Source organism: Nanorana parkeri, unplaced genomic scaffold (genome assembly GCF_000935625.1).
Source record: "Nanorana parkeri isolate BGI_ZX_2015 unplaced genomic scaffold, ASM93562v1 scaffold3741, whole genome shotgun sequence".
NCBI lineage: Eukaryota > Metazoa > Chordata > Amphibia > Anura > Dicroglossidae > Nanorana > Nanorana parkeri.
The window spans coordinates 6,457-23,868 of record NW_017310009.1 but is presented as its reverse complement, the minus strand read 5'-3'; the positions used below and the strand labels follow the sequence as shown (position 1 = coordinate 23,868).

The following is a 17,412-nucleotide window of genomic DNA, read 5'->3' as shown; positions in this document are numbered from 1 at the left end:
GCTTATCCCAATTCATACCAGACCCTGTAGGAATGGTAGGAGGGACCCGCCCGTTATAATAGAAAAGTGTCTATAATCTACCATCCAGAACCAAATGGATTTACAGTCAGTTAATTTGTGATTTTAATGCTGCTGTTAGGTGGGTGGCGGTGCTTTGATATGTACTAATAAAGTTTTTGTACGATTTTCCAATTTGGTCTGTCCCGATCTTTATTTATCCCCCTAAACTGTCTTCCCTTTGAAGGCAGCCTGATCCCTGTTTTTGTATGTGAAGGTTAACAGCTGCCTATAGCAACCAAGTTTGACCCCACCCCCATCATATGTTGCAGAACAGATGACATTTTCTGGCATCTTTAGCTATCCAGTTGAGGCACAAAAATTATATTAAAAATAAAACCACCAAAACACAAATTTTTAAAAATGTTTTTATTTAAGAGTCTTATTTAAGCATTTGTAACTTTTATGTTAGAAGTTTGTCTCCTGCGATGTAGCCACAGGCCTACAACAGTGACAGCCACCAAGCCAATAACTCCAGCAGTCGCTAGTGCTCTAGCCAGGTCCAGAGTGGAGTACTGCGAGGGATCAGCACCTAAGAAGGAGAAATGTTACAAGTCTGGAATCACAACTGGAGACCCAACAAATCCAACATCATGAAGACATTACCTTCCAGTTTTAGCATTTCTTCATCATCCACAGAAACAAAGGCAACAGGTCCTTCAGATGTCACCGTGTTCTTCAGAGACAGCAGCTCCTGCTCTTCAGCCATTCTCCCTAAAATTAAGAATGTTTTTAGATATTAATTTCCCCAAATCAAGCCAACAATGGTCCCTTATGTAAGGGAAAGGTGTGAAAACCCAAAAGTCTTACCACCAGTCATAGTCTGAGACCTTATAATACTCACTTCTCCTTCCACCACAAGAGACCACACAGCTGTCCATGTTAGATGGCACACAGACGGAAGCACTGCAGTGAAAGTAGACCTGCAGACAAGTGTATACAGTTACAATACAGCATACTACCGGCATAAAAAGCATGAGAGGTTGTATTAGGTTTACCAGGCCTCCAAGGGCAAGCTGGGTGTTGGCGTCTACAAATGTGAAGGTGTTGACAAGGAAGCGCTTGTAGTAGTTTGGTAGAGGTATAGCCGGTGAAGGAGCTCCAACAGGAATCAGGCTGCTCACATAATTGTCTCCAGAAAAAGGGCAACTGAAACCAGCAAGAGACATTATAGAGTTGTGATCTACACCAAAGGTATACTAGATTACTAGCTACAGATCAGTCACCTGTCATACAAGATGGGCCATTGAGGAAGGAGTGTAGGATCAGCAGAGTTGGTGGCCCAGCAGTCATTTAAGACTAGGACCAGGTTTGGGTCTGTTCTACGGATGATGCGGACCTCCAGGTAGACCGGTTCCCTGAGCACTCTGAGCAGAGGATACTCGTCTTCAGCATAGTAAGCTCCATAGCCAAGATCTGCATTACATAGAACATATGCAACCGGATTACTCTGGTATAAGTTTATACCAGAGTTGAGGCATGAGGGGTGGCATGAGATAAGTTGGCCTAGTATAAACCTACCCTGCACACAGACATACTGAGAATTACAGCACAAACGTATATCTGCATGTGAATATATGACCAGGAGATTCTGAATGCAGCGTTTCCCCAACACACATCATGAATGTATATTTGACCCAAGCTGCAGATTTCCTGCAGCAAGAGAGAAATGCAAAGCAGGTGAATGAGGCAAAAAGGACATCCGAGTTGAGTGATGTAGAATAGGCTGCATTAAAGATGACCTCTAACCCCACCACTCGAGGTGGGAGTGAAAATTGAAGAGCCAAAAGATTTTGCAGAGGCCACACGTCTAATAGATCCAGAGAAGTCTTGTCTAAGATTAATCTCCAACTGCAGAAGTTACACATGTCAGGCTAGCTAACCTGCAAGCCAAGGCAGGTGAATACCCACTGCTTTGAGCTTATGCCATTTTCATTCCACTGCACGACATGGAAAGCCACAACTTGGAAGTGTACAACAAGACACGACCCAACACTTCCAATCTGCATTCTAGAGCTTTAATAAAGCCTTGGGATTTGCCCCTGCAGCACATTCCCCTTGCCGTCTCATCTTCCAAGACTGACAATACCCATTACTTCCGATTCTGGAAACCTGTGCCAGTCCAACAAGCATGGCTACACAAGTCCATAGCCCCTTGCAAGCCATGTCTGGGGACCTGTACATTACAAGTTGCTGCTTCTCCTGGTAGAGAAACAGAGCCAAGAAATGGGAGCTTGCTGGTTGCCGTCTGGTTAGAGAAGACCAAGGAAAGGCTTCCGGCCTCCAGCTAACAGAAGCTTCAGTTCTAGGCAAAGTTATTCAGCTTCACTGATTGCTCTGAAGATTTGTTGCTTTATATTGGTGACAGGTCACAAATTCAGACTTGGTTACTTAAGGGCCACCCTTTGATGTCCTGCCAAGTCTGCAGTCTTGGCACCCCAGTGACAGATGGTAGCATTGCGCCCTTTACAACATTGTGAATTTTGCATGACACCAATATGAACTGACGTGATTCCATCAGTGGGAGCATGTAGGCCAGCTTCTGGCATTCTGTGCAACTATTTCTTACAAACTAATGTTCTTACCTCGTGCAATCCTCATCTCCAGCTCGAGGGGGCCAGATGTACTAACAGGAGAAGGTGGTGGCAAGGTATGCACAGTCGCAGCCAGCGGTGCAATGCCGGTCTGAGTGTACCTGCAGCGCACAGTCACCCTAGATAAACAGTAGAGGGTTAGATACCATTCCTTTCCCATGACTTGTAGCAGGTTTGCTCATCTCTTACCTCATTATACTGTCCCTAGTGATAGAAGAACCCCGCCATGTCTCTATATTTCTTTGACTTTCAATAGTATTCTCATAGATCATTGGACCATCAGGGACCTGGGGTGTAGAAGAGTGAAGAGTGAAGAGTGAAGAGATTAGAGCTAGCCAGGCAGTCAGTTTCCTTTGAAGCAACAAACCCCATCCACCCATCAGTAGGATCCCAATTCCTGGTTTGTGCCCCTTCACAAGGAATGCTTCCAAGGAGCATTTGATGCCATTTGTTCTGTACACAAGAAACTTGGACTGTTTAGTGTATCGAGAAGGTTCTAGAGGATTGTTGGTAGTATTCGATTATCACTTTATACTTTACTGGATGACATTTTAGAAGCAGCCTTATGACCCCAAAACCAGTCTCAAAAGCTAAAACTTAAACCACCATCTTAAAAGGAGAACTATGGGGTTAGGGCTTTCCCCATATTTCTCCTTCAGGTAACGGTTGTACAAACTAGCATCCTCCCGTCACCCTAAGCTCAGTATACCGCGAGCTACAGCTCTGAGACGCCGCAGCGGATCCCGACAATTATGTCTGGATCCGCCCAGCTGCGTGAGTGACAGCTGGCTGTGCCTATCTAGAGGCAGAGCCAGCTGTACGCGCCCCCTCCCGCGTCCGTTCTGCCAGTCAGCGCTGGAGGATCGGAGCGGGGAATCCAGCCCCTCTGTCACGGCAGAGAGCCATGACAGGATCGAGAAGTGAGTGAGCGCCGGTATGTGTTCGCTCACTTCCCGATCTACTGAGCTGACCTATGACAGGTCTTTGTCACAGGTCGGCTAGAACTATGAGGCGAGTGAAAAGCCCCTCCCCCCCCTCATAGTTCTCCTTTAAGCTATTTTGTGCAATTAAACAGAACCCATATTGAGCTTTACCAAGAGAAAGCCCCAACTAGAATTCAAACTGACCAGGAGTAGGACACACATCACGTTTTTATTGCCATCTGCATCCCTCTTGGGGAGAGTCACCTTCCCATTTGTCCTGGTGACTCACTGAAACCCAGTTATCAGAACAGATTAGATGGGAAATCTTCCAATGGTCACCAGAACTAGTGTCTCCGCCAGAGACTCCCTCATTGGAGGAATGTACTCACTTCCTCTTGTGACTACCAGACAGCAAGTGGAGAAATCTCCCCAATGGGACAGATAGCAAGGACACTGACGTGTATTCGAACCCCCTTATTACATCTTATACTAGAATTGAAGCCACAAGCGTAGGTTTTGAATTAGATCTGCTAATGCTTCAAGTCAAGGGTTTGAGCCAAGATCTCAGTCCCTTGTTTTACCATTGAATGTCATATGCATGAAAAGGAACAAGTACTGTTAGTCTTTACAAACGCTGCGAGGGCCGGACAAACCCACCAACTTAGACTGTATAGGAATACCCACCTGATCTGCATTACTACAGGATAATGGGAATTTGAATGCTGCAAAGGAGTTACTTCTAGCTACTGACAGCCCAGGACAAGAGGTAGGGTCCACACCAATCACAGAGACCGAGTCCAGAAGCAGGGATGGCCTGGTCAGATCTTTGGACACTGCAATCACCATGCTGTTATCAACTGTGCACTGAGTGGTCACTGTAGGAAACAAAGATGGTTTGTCACTATGAAGATCAGGACTGAAAGTAGTCTTATCTAGTCACTATTGTGGACACTAGTCCATTTTTGAATGAGGTCACCTCACATCTGCATGGTAATGTTAGGTTACAGGGAAGAGCACAAAATTATACAATTCAGAAGACCCTAAAAGCAAGTCATGCTTAGAACTGGTGGGGCTGTATATTGAGCTTGGAAAGGTGAATGGTTTAGTCACCAACAGGGCTGAAAGACCCAGGAAAAGCCAAGACCATTTTGGTTTAAATCATCATTGAGGTAACACATTGCAAACCCCATTCAATTATACAGTTCAGCCAAATGCATTCCAGACTGGACTGAGAGTCACCCATCATAAAATACAAGTGTTGAGCGCATGTCTGTAGCCATCGCTGAGGGGCTGCCAACCTTGCCGGTCAGAGTCTGTCAAAAAGGTATTTCCCCTACAGGCCAATACTGACCCCCTCCCACCTTTATTGGGCCAAGCAATATCCCACTTACACATGTTGCCAAAGAAACAAGGCATTCCGGCATCATTTGGGGAGTAGCAGCATCCCAACGCCTCACAGATGTCTCTGGTTACAGGTGTTCCAGCACAGGCCAGTTTGTCCTCTTGGCTGACAGCAGAGCAGATGTCAGGGCTTGGGGCATCCATAGCTTCTAAACAAGAGAAAGTTATCATGTAGTAAGTCTACATACTGTACATGGAAAGTCCAATAAAACGCTTGGATTATAATAGAAGGATTATAAGTTACTAGGTTTTGTGCCTCCCCTCAGCTTCTGTCCTAGTGACCACCCCAGGAAGTGACAAGCTACATAGTGCTCATGGTTTATAGGACATTAGGTTTCCCCATGTACAAGTAAAAGCACTCGTTACCATTCTGTATTGGGCATTTCTTCTCCATCTTGTGTTGCTTAACTGTCCCATTCACAATGGCTTCCAGAAGCAGGACCATTAGGTGCTCTCCATCCTATCAGAAGAAAAGATGTTTTAGAACACTGCCAGTAACAGTCCCCTCTGGAGTCCCAACCCATACATTACAGAACAGTCACCATGTTCCATGATCCTTTCAGGACCATTAGACTCCATATACATGATTGTGATGAAGACAAGGACAGCATCAAAATCTGAAGTCATTGTTGTCAATCTTACCTCTTCTCTTACGTAGCATCCATCATAAGCAGCACCAACAACCATTGTGTCATCAGGTCTCTGTCCTACTGAAAGGCCGCAAGCAGAATCATTGGCAAGACTCTGAAATTCATCCTGGAAATCTGAACAGGAGACATATTGAAGTTGAGATTTCTACTAACAACTCAGATTGGAAAGACTCAGGTGCTGCCCCATTACATTGTGGAACATCCAATGGATTGTCAGATAGGAGTCCATTACATGGAGGCAGATGGCACCGGGGTGCTCACATATGAGACATTTAGACTGGAAGACCATCAAGAAACCCTCCAAAGAATATCAGTCCTGTGGAGACACCGCCTGGTACCCCACTCACCCATCTCAGGATACTATGGATTATATGATTATTTTCATGTTAGTGGAATAGCGATCATACAACTCATATCTGCCAAGAAGCAGCTCAAGTACATGGCCAGTATGTGGATGCTTATCCACACACCAGGTTACAACTCATATCTGCCAAGAAGCAGCTCAAGTACATGGCCAGTATGTGGATGCTTAGCCACACTCCTTACCAGGTATCCCAAGTAGTGCGGGGGGAGGGGCTACACTAGGGAGCTGTGGAAATCTTCCAGGAATCAATCTTAAATTTAAGACTACACTACACGTCCATGTTACAAGAGACCCTTTCCTGGCTTCATATTCAGCAAAGTCTAGATCCCCGTCTTAGCATGCCAACCCCCCGGCTTCAAAACCGAGCCACTAACATCAGAAATAAGGAGTTTGTAATTTACTGATCGCTATAAAGCCTGGGACAGGAAACAGATGAAGCCAGAGGATCAGCATACCCTGGCAACTCTTTCCATGCACATGGCAGCCTCCACATCTCAAGTGCAGTGACCACATACAAAGAGGCAACCAGACCACAGTGTTCCATTTGCTGTATTTCACCATTTGAAAAGCCGGCGCTGAGGCCACTGGAGCAGGTTCGGTATTCCTGGTCCGGCAGAGTCTCAGCTTTCTGCTCACATTTAGCTACAGCAGCTCTCCTTCACATTCATAGAGACTTGACTGACGGGGAGCATTGCTGGAAGCTTTCCTGCATTAGCATGTGCAGAGTTAGGCAGCCCATTCAACACAAGGGGGCCATCAACGCACCTCCAACGCAGGAGGGGGACCTTTCCTGGCAGCATGCAACCATCATCAAGGGGCCAGACAACATGGATTGCATTGCAGCAACATGCACACAACTCAATAGTGTGACCCAAGCCTAAGGCCTCATTCTCATGGACAGGACTCCGTCTATAGAACCTGTATGGATTCTAAATGCTATACCATGTTTTGCTACATTCAGGGTGCTTGTATTTAGAGAAGTCTGAAGCCTGAGCATCCAGGGGCAGATTTAATACTCCAAACGCAGGAGAACCTGAAGAATAAAAGGTTTCCTGCATTCAGACAGAAGGAACAGGTTATTGTAACTTACACTCCACTAATCATTCAGAGTACAGCTCTGCCCTAGCTAGCGAAGACCATTCAACACAACCAAGCTGTGACCATTCAACATAAGCAGTGTCACATCTTCATGCTAAAGCTTCATAAGATCCCCCCCCTTACTACATCAGCACACATCCACCATGCCCTGGGGACCAGAAGGCCAATTACACAAATTACTATGTATAACCTCTCTAATCCAGGCAGGTTTCACCTCTTCACCCACAAATAGTAAAGGAAACATTAATAATGACTCACCCAGCACAGTCAGGGAATAAGAAACACCTTCACCTGACATAGGAAGGGTCAGCTCCATGTTGTTCAGAGTGCAATGGAGATGTGAGGAGCCATCCCAATGTCCTTCAGCATCACACAGCATCCATGACAGACCACAGCTCCAAAGCAGAAGCACCAACCCCAATCCTGCCCTAGAATACAACATCCTGAAGACCACTTCCAATACTGACATCCAGCCCTGACCAGAGATTTATATGCTGGGGAGGGGGCGGGGCTTCAGGACGATTGGACAAAGACTGATATGCTGGCAGGTGATCTCAATACGATTAGGGCTGCAAAGGTGGCCAGAAACGACTGACATCTGTGGGCCTCATCTAACCAATCAAGGTGCATGGAGTCTGCTCTGGGAAGATTAAAGGGGAACTCCACCTTTTACAGGAAATAATAAACAAGCACACATTCATAGTATCAATGTGCAATGAATGATTATATTTTGGCATTGGAGTCTGTGAAGCATTGCAACTGTCATCAATGGATCCCCATTTGTCACCGCAGCAGAGGGACTCAGCAGAGAGCGCCGGCGTCAGGGGGGTGATGGCATCGCTATTGTAGTTCATCAATTACCTCCTCCATCCCATAATAGAAGGTCCCTACCACCATAAGGACTGGGGGCTGGGGGTTCATATTACAGGAGCCTGAGCATTGTACTTGTAATGCACTGATCACAGGTGCAATGCTCTGCAGGCTTGAATGCGTACATTTAATTAATGTACATTTATTTATTTTACCCCCATCGGTGCATTTATTACCTAAAAGGTGGACTATGCCTTTACAAAATGAGTACAGATGGACTTCCCTTACCCCCGGCTACCATACTGCACCACCTACTGGTGTGGCGTCACCACTGTTTTGGCGAGATCTCTGGGAATGCTATCTAGGCCAAATGGGGTCAGACGACACTCCATCACAGTGCAAGGATCTCTCCTACCATCCCACCAAGATTTATTGCCCATTTAGATGTATGCATGTGCGTCAAAGTACGTTATTTTTTGTAGCATTAGGTAGATGTGCTGTCATGCGTCAACATGCGTTTCCTTGGTGTGTTGACATGCATTATTGATATGCATTGATGTGTTTTGATTTTAGGGTTTGGAGTGGATGGAGTCAACAGCCATTGACCACGGCTTCAACCCATCAAAGTGAACGTTGTATTGAATATGGATTTTGATGGTTTGCCATTGACTTCTATCGGCCTCCCGACGCACTAAAATGCAGAGAAAAAACGCACACTGCGTCATAGTGAGCGCTGAGATGAGAACAGGTCCTATTGTTATTATAGGGAACCTGGACACGTGCATTCAGCATCATGTAATGTGTGCAATAAAACCCCACAGTGTAAATGGGCTCCCAGCCTGCTCAGCCTTGCCCCGTATCTCACTGGAAATAGAGTCACGTGACCTTCTCTTGGTCGTTGGCGTTGTTGCAATGCAATTCGGCTACTGACTCCAAGCTATAGAGGGACTACAAAGCCCAGCAATACATTATACAGCAATGCAGAATAATATGAAGCTACATACTCTATGCTGCTCTGGGGAGGCCGGCCTGATGTCTCCAGTGCAGAGTCTCAGGAGGGCTGTGCGGGGTCTCAGGAGGGCTGTGCGGGGTCTCAGGAGGGCTGTGCGGGGTCTCATGAGGGCTATGCGGGCTCTCAGGAGGGCTGTGCGGGGTCTCAGGAGGGCTGTGCGGGGTCTCAGGAGGTCTGTGCGGGGTCTCAGGAGGTCTGTGCGCGGTCTCAGGAGGGCTGTGCGGGGTCTCATGGGCGGTAGGATTCCCCAGGAAGGAGACTTGCGACTAAAGCTGTAAACATGGGCCACGTGGTTTACAGGAAGGCTGCCGAGGCCCCCAGCAGGCACAGGACCTCAGACAGCCGCTTCAGAATGTAGACAACCGTTATCGGCACTTAGCGTTGGGGCATTTTCATGCATACTCGTAACACTGATATCGGTGCATCCCTTATGGTAACATGTGTCATTCCAACGCATGGCTCTGATACTGAACTAGTAACCTGTGATTGTCTCATGTTTGCCCATTGCAGAAGACCGGACAGATCTCGAGAGGTCACGTAGGTATCAGTAGATTGTTTACTAGCACCTAACCAATCTCTGCCACCCACCATGCATCACTGCTCTTTGCACATGGCCATGGCTTTTGATGCTTCCTTTTTAAATAAGTGTGAAAATATATTGTAGTGCCCCCCTGACCCCTAGAGGCCTGAGGTGGACCCCCAGAGGCAGGGAGGGCTGACATTTCACTCTCAGGGGCAGATCCTTAGCCAGTGAAGGGACATGTAATCAAGAAAGTTGACCAGGCACCTCCAGCAGTCATAGGGCTTCTCTGGTTCTCTTCCCGTCAGTTCCAGACCCCTCCTGGGTCCACATGTGGCCTCCTCCGGGCTTGAGATCTAGTCAGCTTTTCCATCGCTGAGCACCCCACCCCCAGGCTAAGCTCAGGGGCAGACCAACCTGAGCACATGGCAAGTCCCCTGAGTATTTATACACTCACCCAGCGTGCACCACTGGCCATGAAACTCCCGGTGACTGGCTGGGGAAGCATAGACACTGAAGATGTTCCTTCATTGGCTGTCCCACTCTGTGACACGGTCGCACCCCACACAGACAGGTACAATCAATAGTAGAACCTCTGGAATTAACCAGATAATAGGCAACTATAAACCAGCCAGACTGATTACAGCTCTAGCAATGCTACATTTCTGGTAGCCACTCCACAGGTGGTGGTAGGGGCTACCATTTTTTTTCAAGGAAAACACCCCAAAAAAGGTACAGGCGCGCCATCCTAATCGTAAGTGGATTAGGTGCTCACAGTAATCCTGCTATCTGGTGCTGGGGGAGGGGATTGGTAAGTCAATGTCTGTACCAAACGATGTGCTCACCTACAGACCCCTATGAGAATATGAAATCTAGAAATCTGTCCAAACCTCAGAGTGGTCACATGATACGCTGTGCACACATAGACCCCACCTCCAAGATAAAATCCAGTCCTATTTATTCATTTGAAAAGCCTTGTAACCAGTGACTACCCCAATCATCACACACTTAGGGGGTGTAGCGCTCGGGGTGTTCACCGATTGCAACAATGTGATTAAATAGATAAAAGATTGGATTTTACATTATTTGAGGTGCGGATCATCTTTGGATCTATACCCCAGAATGCTGCTGAGAGAGAAGAGGAGCAAAGACTAAATTGTCCCCTCTTAGGAATTCCCCACCCCCATTCCCCTACTATGTTAAGAAACCCCCAGCTTCCAATGCCAGACAGGAACGGCCAGGCACTGAATAAAGGCACTCCCTACCCTCAGCCCCTTACAAAGGTATAACGCTTCACCCCATTATTCAGTCTGACCCCCCCCTTGCCTCCCATCAGTAGAACATAGTACGGTCAGCCAAGAGATCACTCCACTGGACAGTGTTCCCATAGAGCTGCTATTGGGGGCTACAATGAGTGTCCAGCACTTGCCAGTGGGATACGTCCTGGGTCCATTTCATGCCATGAACAGTCCTAGGGGTATTTTGAGGGGCCCCATAGAATTAAAAGGAACAGTACACGGTTTTATTAACCAATGTGTACTGTCCAGTGGATAAAGTTCTGCGATGGATTTAAAGGGGGACTCCCATTGCCTTTTTTTTTGCATTGATACAGGTCTCAGTAAATATCTGATGTTCAGCTGAGACAAGAATCCAAAATCACAACTGAATGCAGTTAGTAAAGCTTAACATTAGCCAGTTGATCACCTTCAGCTCGTCTTCCCCATCCGCAGAAGACTTCAAAGCCATGAACTTTTCCCAGGGAGTGACAAATACCTTCTCTACAAGTCTAAAAACAGCCAAACGAAGTGCATTCACCCCAATTGTGTGCTGTGTACAGGTCTTGGACAAATGTCAATTCAGTTCCTTTGTTAAATGAACACAAATAGAGCTGAAATACATGTGATGACCCGTCCCCTGTCCAAAGAATCTGATTCTGTTCAGCCAGTCTTATGACCAACGCTGCAACACAGCCTAGTGAATGACCATACTTTATTTCAGAGAAGCAGCACAGCTCATCTCCCCAGAAAATGGGGCGTCACTGCGCTAATAAGGTCACCCCCCCCTTCTGTCCTGTAAATAAGCTCCCAGTGGCTTCATATTTCTTTTAAAGCCGAGCTTTACCCTGAACAGGACTGTGCAGCAGAATAGGATATGGCCCTAGTAAGGTTCTCCTTCACATATACTATACTTGCACCATCCAAGCAATGTGGACCTATATTCCAAGCCATACCATTGCATGTTGGTGGGAAAACACCCCTTTGCAGTGACATGCATCATCCCACCCAAGACCTGTGTAGAGTACTCAGACCTAACTCCTACATGTGCCAGAGCAAAAGTACTGTTGAGTAGGGATGGGCCGAGCGCTCGCCGAACGCCGAACTTTATGGGATGTTCGCCGTTTGTTCGACCGCGGACATTCCATAATACAAAATGCCCACCGAAGCTCTGATTTGTTAAAGTCTTGCACCCGACCAAAGGTCACGTGCAAGACTTTGCCCAATCAGGGCTCAGCGGAGGTGGGACCTGAAGGAGAAAGTTCTCTATCAGGTCCCCCCATGCTGATTGACAGCAGGCAGTGGGCGGGTGCAATAGCCAGCTTGCTATTGGCTATTGCATTTTACAATATCCAATAGCAGGCTGGGTATGGCTCCCAGCCTGCAATGAAGAGGAGGCAGGGGGGCGGGGCAGAGAAGCCGCGGCCGGACCGGATCCTAGACGAAGGCGGCGGACCAAGGGACCAGAGGCCGGGACAGCAGCGGACGGACCAGGGGACCCGAGGCCGGGACAGCAGCGGACGGACCAGGGGACCGGAGGCCGGGACAGCAGCGGACGGACCAGGGGACCGGAGTCCGGGACAGCAGCGGACGGACCAGGGGACCGGAGGCCGGCACAGCAGTGTTTCATATAGACAAACCTACATATACTCAGTGGGTAACCCTAACTTCACCCTCTAACATTGATATTGTGTTGCCATGACATGTAATTGCTCCTTTTGTGGGTAGAGATTTGATTCTCATTAGTATAGTATCTATGATACAAATGAAAATAATCTTGTCTAAACTGTGAGCTCTCTATGGAACGAGCCGGTAGATGGCGTTAGAGAGTCATCTCCTTCATTGAAGGAAAAGCATACAAGTAAGAGATAGCCATATCTCGGTTTTTCTGTTCAATAACAGTATCTCGGTTAGCCGTTGGTATACTGTGTTATAGTTATAACTCATAGGTAAATCTAATGGATCACTTTTAGTTTTTGATCTTGATAGTAGAACCGAGGAATGGTTTGTAAATTAATGACAAAACCTCTCTTTCAAGTGGATATTTATCACGATTTTATATAATTTGAAAAAGGGGATCCATTAATCCAGTAAAAGAAGAAAGAGATTGAAAATGATGTATGACTCACGCTTTTCCCAGGTTGGTGATTGAAGGGGCCGGTCTTTTAGGTGCTGCAGCTGGTTCCCTTTTTGAATCCTGTTTATTGTGGGGATTTTTTATCCAGTATAGTTGTTTGGTCCGAGGGTTGTGCAGTGGGTAATAACCGGTTTTCCCCTTGGTTGTAGTATCAGAAGCAAGAGGAGTTTGGCAGGTCATGGTATATCATCAGTTTAGGAGGACATGCCGATGTATGAGGATATCGGTATAGTCCTCGGTGATTTAGGGTCTGCCGCACAGACACAAAACGTCGACGCATTTCGCCCCTCCTACTGGGGCTTCGTCAGGACGTAATCATGGGGAAATTACGTGCTCTTTTATATAGGGAATCCTGTTAATTATATCATTAACCCCTACCGGTCTTCAACCGGCGTTTTCTGAGAGTATGTGTGGTTTGCATATGAAGCTTTGTGTTCTCCTGTTGTACAAAGTATAAAGATAGAAAACATGGAGATATAAATAACGGTTCATATCACCTGATTGCTTGTTACAGTTGGACATGGAACCTCTTAGAATGACTCAGTCGGTAACCGATTAAATGTTGGCAGATAAGGTATATATAGGTAGATGTAAGAGAAAAGGAATGGGGAAGGAATGTCCATATTCACTTCCTATGGGTGTATCTCAATTCATAGAAAGACTTGTAGATTGAATTCAGTATTGAGCCCTTTGGGGGCCAATGTGTCTAGTCTGTACATCCACATTTTTTCTTTTTGCTTTAGAACCCTATCGAAGTCCCCTCTTCTAGCTGAGAGGTTCAGGACATAGATTCCTTTTACTTTTAGGCCTTCTGGATTGCCCTTGTGGAATCTGTCAATTTTTTTTCAAATGATATAAAATCGTGATGAATATCCACTTGAAAGAGAGGTTTTGTCATAATTTACAAACCATTCCTCGGTTCTACTATCAAGATCAAAAACTAAAAGTGATCCATTAGATTTACCTATAAGTTATAACTATAACACAGTATACCAACCGCTAACCGAGATACTGTTAGTGAACAGAAAAACCGAGATATGGCTATCTCTAACTTGTATGCTTTTCCTTCAATGAAGGAGATGACTTTCTAACGGCATAGTTACATAGTATTTGAGGTTGAATAAAGACATTAGTCCATCAAGTCCAACCTATTAGGATCTCATTCTAGGAGTACCCGTACCCCTGTATATTACCTGTACCCCTGTATATTACGGTCCCTTAAGAAATCGTCCAAAAGTTTCTTGAACAATTCCACATTATTTGCTGAAATCACCGCCTGTGGCAGTGAGTTCCAGACCCTAACTGATCTTACTGTGAAGAACCCCCTTCGCACCTTGTGCTGGAATTTTTTTTCCACCAATTTTAGGTGATGGCCTCTAGTTTTTGTAACAGAGTTAATTTTAAACAGTTTATCGCTAATGTTGCTACCACCATTAAACATTTTGTACATGGAAATCATATCCCCCCTTAATCTCCTCACCTCTAATGTGAACATGTTTAAATTTAGTAGCCTCGTCTCGTAGCTCTGGTCCTCCATACCCCTAATTAGTTTGGTTGCCCTTCGCTGGACTTTTTCCAACTCAAGGACATCTTTTCTTAGTACTGGTGACCAGAACTGGACCGCGTACTCCAGATGAGGTCGAACCAAGCTCACAGCTTAGACAAGATTTTGTTTGTTTGTGTCAGAGATACTATACTAATGAGAATCAAATCTCTACCCACAAAAGGAGCAATTACATGTCATGGCAACACAATATCAAAGCTAGAGGGTGAAGTTAGGGTTACCCACTGAGTATATGTAGGTTTGTCTATAGGAAACAACGTTGTCGATTTTTTAGCAAAAGTAGTTTGTCTATTTGTGGAATTGGTGCAACTTTTTTCTATGTTTCAAAATAAAATTATCAATATATTTTTTCAAATTACGCTCTGATTTAACTTCTTTCGGTCAGCGGACAGAACGGTGTTTGCGACCGATCTCTTTTGTTATTTTCAAGTTTTGCCCAGTTACAGACCCAATATACCTTTAATGATAACCATCCCTCCATAGAGGATACTGGTTATCTGATGTTGTCTCCGGGGAGTCTTCTTGCTTTTCAATACTTTGGTGTGGACAAGGCCTAAGAGGGTGGGGCTTCTTGTGAATAGGACGCTGACGATTAGGATCTCTATCACCCGAATCACTCTGGTGTGCAGGAGAGGACACGGGAGGTGAGATGTCCGTCCTTTTTACAGATATTACTCTATTAAAGTCTCTACGTTTAGCTGCTGTGTTATCATACCTTGGTGATGATGATGATGATGATGATGATGATGAAGCTGGCGAGTTGGGTTCATTGAAGCTGAAGCTGAAATCATTCCTCGTCCAGACTTGATGACGATGAACCTGCAACAATATGAGAATGGAGGAAAAGATGCGTTCTAGTCTCTTTTGTATGATGCGCCCATTTCTCTTGCAGGCCGTATGGCAGTTTAGACATCACGGGATTCACACCATGGCCGGCGTCCAGGATGCTCAGTCCAGGTAGACGTGGGTCTGTCTTTGCCAACTCTAGCTCCATGAGGAGGTCACTTAGTTCTTGAAGTGTGTGATGATCTTTGTTCCCTATTTTGGGGAAGTTTTGCAGTCTCTTGAATAGAGCGCTTTCTATGGCTTCAGAGCTGCCATAGGTTTGCTCAAGTCTGGCCCATGCACTCATCTCTAGAGGTCTCATAGTTTTCTCTGAGTTTCTGTGTCGGTTTTATTGTGCGTTTGGGTGTCACACTCTGTTCGGCAATATCTGCAGAATGTGCTCCCTGTACGTCTGGGGGGTCAGAGGCACGAGGTATCGGCGTTGGTTCAGCCATAATAGAGTGCTCAGAGCCTTGTCTAGACATGTTTTACGTTTTTGGGAAAAATGGTTACTGTCTCTTTAAGAAGAGGAACAGCAGCTTAGACAGGTGAGGTAACACAGTCCAATGCAGAGAAACAGGTTTCCACATTCACAGGTGAAGTGCAGCAAGCTTGTGCGTCCATGTGCTTTCACAAGATGGAGGATGGCACTGAGCTTGATTTATCTCTTGCTTAGACCTCTATGCCCGGCCTGTATAAGCCGATATAATCACCGCGGACAATCCTTATCAGAGAGCCGAACTCACCAAACACCTTTTCATGAAGATCTTTATTGATTGCAGCCGGTTACAGCAGACAACAGGATACATCAGATGAATGAATAGATGGTATGTGAAGGTCGGAGATAGTAATGTTTCCAAGCATGCAATGCAGATTAACATGTGGTCATGTTACTGTCAGCCATGACACTAGAAAACGACTGGTCTCATAAAGAAAGGGGAAATACATCATAGATGGGAGGGAACGCAGAATAACTTGATGTTTTATTGGGTGGGTGATAGCCTGGAGGTCCTCTGCACTCCCGCCGCTCTCCCCCCACCCCTTCCCTACAACAAAACACACTCTGCTCTCCCCCCACCTGTTCCCTACAATAAAACACCCTCTGCACTCCCCCCACCCCTTCCCTACAATAAAACACACTCTGCTCTCCCTCTACCTGTTCCATCCCCCACCCCTTCCCTAAAATAAAACACCCTCTGCACTCCCACTGCCCTCCCTCCACCAATTCCCTACAATAAAACACACTCTGCCCTCCCAACCCTCTCCCCACACCCATTCCCTACATCACTGAGACCAAAGAATCTCCACATCAGTGGTAAAGTATAGATCTCCAGGTGTCTGTAAGCAGTTTGTACTGGCCGTATAGATCGGATTACACCATTCAGTCTGACCATTCGGTTATATAGTGTTCGTGTCGGAACTGAATTGGAGTCATTTTAGCTGCAGTAATAATTATCCACATTTCAGTTTCGGAGTCTCTTTTTGGAAGGCGATTTCAGCGTCTAGTCAATGGTTTAGTCTGTGATATATATATAAGAATATAATAGCTTAGCAGAAGTTTGTCTTTACCTCGAGGAGATTTTAGATGAATTAGCGAGTCCTGAGCTTAGAAATCTCACATATTACATCATGCGCAGTTCGGACTTTGAGCTTTGAATGTGTGTTTGGTGGGAGGGGTCACGTGTTAGATCCGCACATTCTTTTGTGGTCACTTCATACTGAGAGTTTCATTCGCTGCATTTTAAGAGACGCGGAGTTCTGTTTTATTCATATTTAGAACGATATCTTGTGGTTTTATTTTCATAACTAATATATTTGCTGAGATAATCGCATCGCCTATTTAGATTCTTATTATTTATTGTCACCGATTATATCTTCATTATTTTGCTCGGATTTTATAGTTATTAAATATTTATATTTTTGCACAAAATTGTTTTTATTTTGTCTTCAAATGAACTCAGGTTATCAGGTAATTTATGAGAATTAGTAGGGAATCTCTTTAATTCCAGATCCCGGACTGTTTTCATATATTAAATACTGATTTCTATCAGAGCAAATGTCCTGACAGTTCAAACATCAGTCAGCCAATGACGCTGTGTGTCTCCGCCCACCAGTCAGCCAATGACGCTGTGTGTCTCAGCCATCAGTCAGCCAATGACGCTGTGTGTCTCAGCCATCAGTCA

General features: G+C 45.7%; 2 protein-coding genes across 2 annotated transcripts in view; both read right to left on the bottom strand.

Annotated features, from left to right (window-relative positions):
* Positions 1 to 443: 443 nt before the first annotated feature.
* On the bottom strand, positions 444 to 7,403 carry LOC108803449 (zona pellucida sperm-binding protein 4-like). Its single transcript, XM_018575288.1, has 12 exons — positions 7,346 to 7,403; positions 5,618 to 5,739; positions 5,342 to 5,435; positions 4,966 to 5,121; positions 4,259 to 4,449; positions 2,841 to 2,938; positions 2,643 to 2,770; positions 1,284 to 1,473; positions 1,056 to 1,206; positions 902 to 980; positions 664 to 771; positions 444 to 589 (listed from the first exon to the last, which is right to left on the bottom strand). Exons 1-12 carry the CDS (start codon positions 7,401 to 7,403, stop codon positions 444 to 446), a joined length of 1,521 nt encoding a protein of 506 aa, XP_018430790.1.
* Positions 7,404 to 8,510: 1,107 nt separating this feature from the next.
* LOC108803448 (zinc finger protein 2 homolog) overlaps positions 8,511 to 17,412 on the bottom strand; it is an 11,008-nt gene continuing 2,106 nt past the window's right edge. The window contains exons 3-8 of the mRNA XM_018575287.1: positions 15,321 to 15,442; positions 15,120 to 15,223; positions 14,862 to 15,022; positions 13,219 to 13,279; positions 11,134 to 11,215; positions 8,511 to 8,588 (exon numbers count right to left, since the gene is read on the bottom strand). Of these exons, the coding sequence (XP_018430789.1) occupies positions 8,511 to 8,588; positions 11,134 to 11,215; positions 13,219 to 13,279; positions 14,862 to 15,022; positions 15,120 to 15,223; positions 15,321 to 15,442 (608 nt within the window). The remainder of the gene's footprint in view (positions 8,589 to 11,133; positions 11,216 to 13,218; positions 13,280 to 14,861; positions 15,023 to 15,119; positions 15,224 to 15,320; positions 15,443 to 17,412) is intronic.